This window comes from Propithecus coquereli, unplaced genomic scaffold (assembly GCF_000956105.1).
Source record: "Propithecus coquereli isolate 6110/MARCELLA unplaced genomic scaffold, Pcoq_1.0 Scaffold126, whole genome shotgun sequence".
In the NCBI taxonomy this organism is placed as follows: Eukaryota; Metazoa; Chordata; class Mammalia; order Primates; family Indriidae; genus Propithecus; species Propithecus coquereli.
Genome location: NW_012136747.1, coordinates 1,347,532 through 1,351,499, shown reverse-complemented (window position 1 = coordinate 1,351,499; position 3,968 = coordinate 1,347,532). Strand labels below are relative to the sequence as shown.

At 54.0% G+C, this 3,968-nt stretch overlaps 1 protein-coding gene across 3 annotated transcripts in view; it reads right to left on the bottom strand.

Annotated features, from left to right (window-relative positions):
- Nucleotides 1–380: 380 nt before the first annotated feature.
- The window catches only part of NAGA (N-acetylgalactosaminidase, alpha-), a 9,435-nt gene continuing 5,847 nt past the window's right edge, over nt 381–3,968 (bottom strand). For 2 of the 3 annotated variants that reach the window (XM_012638134.1, XM_012638133.1), the window contains exons 8-10: nt 2,848–3,045; nt 1,503–1,646; nt 381–1,029 (exon numbers count right to left, since the gene is read on the bottom strand). In XM_012638134.1, the coding sequence (XP_012493588.1) occupies nt 895–1,029; nt 1,503–1,646; nt 2,848–3,045 (477 nt within the window). In that variant the 3' untranslated portion in view covers nt 381–894. The remainder of the gene's footprint in view (nt 1,030–1,502; nt 1,647–2,847; nt 3,046–3,968) is intronic. The other variant, XM_012638135.1, reaches the window with a different exon arrangement.

The following is a 3,968-nucleotide window of genomic DNA, read 5'->3' as shown; positions in this document are numbered from 1 at the left end:
TCCTCTGTGGCTAGGTTGGGAGAAAATAAAGGGAGAGAAGTTGGGGTGAGGACGGAGCCACCAGAGAGAACAGGCTGAGGTGCTGGGCCAGGGGACACTACTGGGCAGAGCATGAGCTGTAGGCCTGGGAGCACTGCTACTCTGCCTCATTGTGCTGTCACCGTCACCACCACCACATCAGGCAGAGCAGGGATGGCTCCCTGGTGTGAGGCAAGCCTGGCATTTCTAGAAGTATAATCTGTAGGTCACTTTGGAAAATGAGGGGCCAGAAGATGCCATACATCTTCCATGTGAGGTGAGATTTGAAATCAGCACCCCATGTAGAACCACCAGGGTCCCTAACTGAAGGTGCCCATGGCCTCAGACCCGTAATACACTAATTGATTAAAGAACAACTTTATTGGTGACCTGAGGGAGCCAAGGTCTCCTTTCTGACTCTCACTCCCAGGTGGTATCAGCTTGCAAGGCCTTCTCTGGGGAGGAAAGCCAATCACACGATTCAGGGGAGTTCCTGGTAACACGTCAGATTTCTCTACTCCTCATTAGAAAAATTCCAAATCCTGATTTCAGAGTCAACAAGATCAGAGGCTAGAGTCCTGATGGGTGTGGGGGCTTGGGAGGCTGGCCTAGTTGTTGAGCGACACCTGCAGGGCCATGCAGATGAGGTAGAGGCCAGGAAAGCCACAGGAAATTGACCCAAGAGAAGTTTCCAAGAGGGTTCACACTTGGGTAGGGCATAGGACCTGGCCCTGAGGTTGCACCTCAGGTACGACAGGGTCAGATCTCTGAGCGGGCCTGGGGAGCAGAGAACCCTGCCCACTTGCCCTTGGCATGCCGAGGCTCCGTGGTCTGGGCTCAGTGGTGCTGCCACAGCCTGTCACATGTCCCAGCTCATCAGTGCTGGGACATCTCCAGGTTCTTGATGGGATACAGGTACCACATCACTACCCCCGAAGGGTTGATGATCACTGTGAAGTTGGTTTCATCCCGGAGGCCACTGATGACATCACCTGAGTAGACGTCCTCGGCCTGCAGTGGGGAGGGACATCACCAGTGCCACCATAAGAATGGCTGCAGAGACCCCTTCAGAGGATGCAGAAGGCTTTGGCCTGTCTGTGTGAGGCCTCCAGTTTTCCCTGCAGAAGTGGGAGGGCTGAATCTCCCATCACTTCTCCACTGGAAAAGCCAACAGATGTCCAAGCACAGGCAGTGGAGAAGGCCTCAGCCCACGGAAAACACTGCGTGTGCCAGCAAGGGCTGACCAACGAGGGCAGGAGTACAGCTCTAGAATTAACGGGACTCATGTTTATACGCAGTAGCTCTGTTTGCATAGCTTGAAAACACCGGTGCAGAGAACGGAACCAGCCACAGCCCTCAGGGCCTACGGCTGCCCCAGGGGCACCTGCCAGAGGGCCCAAAGCCCACGGCTCCAGGGAGGCCACGTGTGAGCAGTGCCTTCCTGGGGAAAGTGACGCCTGAAGGCCGAGCAGCAGGGCACTCACCTCATACGTTACGGACCTGTTGAAGTTCAGCTGCGCGAGGGAGCAGTGGTAGCGGTAAGGCATGTCTGCCCTGCGGCTGAAGAAGACCAAGGCGCTAGCCTCGTTGGACAGCGGCCTCATGAACACTTCAATGTAGGATTTTTCCTGGGCACAGAAGATGGCTACTGGCTGGGGTCCCTTGCTCAGACAGGCCACGAAGTCCCCTTCCTAGCCCTCCCTGAACCCTGGGTCCCCCCAGCCCACAGGTCCATGTCACACAGAGGCTGAGGGAAGAGGCCACAGGCCACCTGCACCCCAGCTTATCTAACCCTCCCTTCCATCCATCTTTCCCTGACTCAGCGGATGCTCACCCTCACCTGCTGAGCCAGGCCCTGTGCTAGGACAGAGGCAGATGTTGCAGGAAGATAACAGGAGGGCTAAACACAGACAGCGAGCAAGGGACAGCACAGCGTGTGAGTGGGTCTGGCCGACGCAGCTGCCAGCACTGGGCCACAGGGCACTGTCCAGTGGCAGCGAGGACTCGGCCCAGGAAGGCACACGGTGCCCTGGAGGTGAACGCCCATCTGCCTGCTCCCGCCCCCGAAGGTTCTCCAGGCCCAGCTCCACCGTCAGCCCCTGGCAGGGATTAGCCACCCGCTCTGGGCATCACCAGTTCTGTAGGGGCCTTCTATGGTTCTGTAGATGTCATTTTTCTTCTATATATTTTTTTCTCAGCCCAGTTCCTAACGGGCCAACGTAGATGTCTTTTGACTACAGTGTCAGGGATCTGGTAAAGAGCAAAGGCTTTGGGGTGACACTTGGAGTCCAGTCTTGTATGTGCCAATTGTGTGGCCTTGGGGTAAAATTACTTAGACTCTTGAAGTTTCAGTTTCCTCATTTGTAACACAAAGAAAGAATATCCAGCTTGCTGAGAAAATGTGTCTAGAATGCCTGGTACACAGTAGGTACTCAATAAATCGTAGACACTGGTAGCAGTAGCAGTAGTAGCAGCAGCATTCCTTGGCTGGAACAACTCCTTAAACTCTGAAGGGAAGCCCTAGTTCACTGCAGGCCATGATAGGTGTGTGCAGAAGCCCGGTGCTGTGCTATTCCCTGTGCACTTATGTGGTGACATCTCCCCTCCCCGACTCCCTTGAGCTGTCCTTCTCTGACCCTGCTCTCACCTAGCAAGGAGAGGGGCAGGTGGAGCAGCTCCCAGCAGAGTCTCCAACCATGCAATCAGGAGGGGTGGCTTGTGGAGGCCTAGCCCCCTCCCACACTCCAGGTGACTTCCAGGCTGGCTGCCTTGCTCTCAGGGGAGCCCAGTTCCTTAGCCCTGCCCTTCCCTCCCCCCACACCCTGGTACCTTGCGAATCCTGCGTCCCTGGATGCCTAAGGGGTCCTGGTTGATTTTGATCATGAGTGGATTCTGCAGAATGTCCATGTTCTGGACAGACATGGTACGCAGGTCTGTGGACATGAAGAGAGGGGCCGCCAGCACCGTCCACAGGGCCATCTGTGCCCGGGCTTGCTCTAAGCTGAGGCCAAAGTTCCCAATGAGCAGCTGGGGGCAGAGGAGAGGAGTAGTCAGTTCTGCCCTCTTCAGGGAGGTGGGCATAGGGGCCATCCCCGAACTTGCAGCCAAAGCAAAAGCAAACAGGGATTGGGGAAGGACGGCCACACTGGTGGGCCTGGATCAATCAACACCATTCCGCAGTTGTGCGGCCTTGGGGCAAGTCAGTCAAGTCACCGTCCATCTGGGCATCAGCTTTTATTTTTCCATTAAGAACATGGGGTAATAATATGCTCTGGCTGCATCACAGGTGGTTTAGATGATCGAATGGGATCCTGTTGCCAGAAAGTGTATTAGCTGGGACATACAAGTCAAGAAATGCTCCCAGGATGGCAGTGGTAGGGAACAGACCTGGACAGAGTCCCTGCACCTGCCACTGGCCACCTACCTGTCCTAGCCACAGCTGAATGGACCAAGGGGGACTCCTGACCCCAAGGCAACCAATCCACAGTCAGGACACAATTATTGCTAAGGCAACATGGTTGTGGACTTAGTGACAACAATTTAAATACTATGTATATGCCTGATACTGTGCCAAGCATTTGAAAGTTATTTCATTTAACCCTCAAAAAAACCCTATATAAGGTAGCTACTATCATTCTTCTCAATTTCCAGTTGCCAAAACGGAGGCACAGAAAAAATTAAGCAACTTGCCCAAGGTAAGTGGCAGAGCTGGAGCTAAAACTCCTAACCAGGCCAACTGCTGCTCGTCCAGGCTGCCCCTCCACCAGTTTGGTATTTGTAATTCTTATAATCATACATAGTAACTGTTTGTTGACTAAATGAAGAGATAACTATAAAGCTATAAGATAAATTGCAAAAGAGAAAAAAAGGCCAGGTGCAGTGCCTCATGCCTGTAATCCTAGCACTCTGGGAGGCCAAGGCAGGAGCTCAGGAGTTCGAGACCAGCCTGA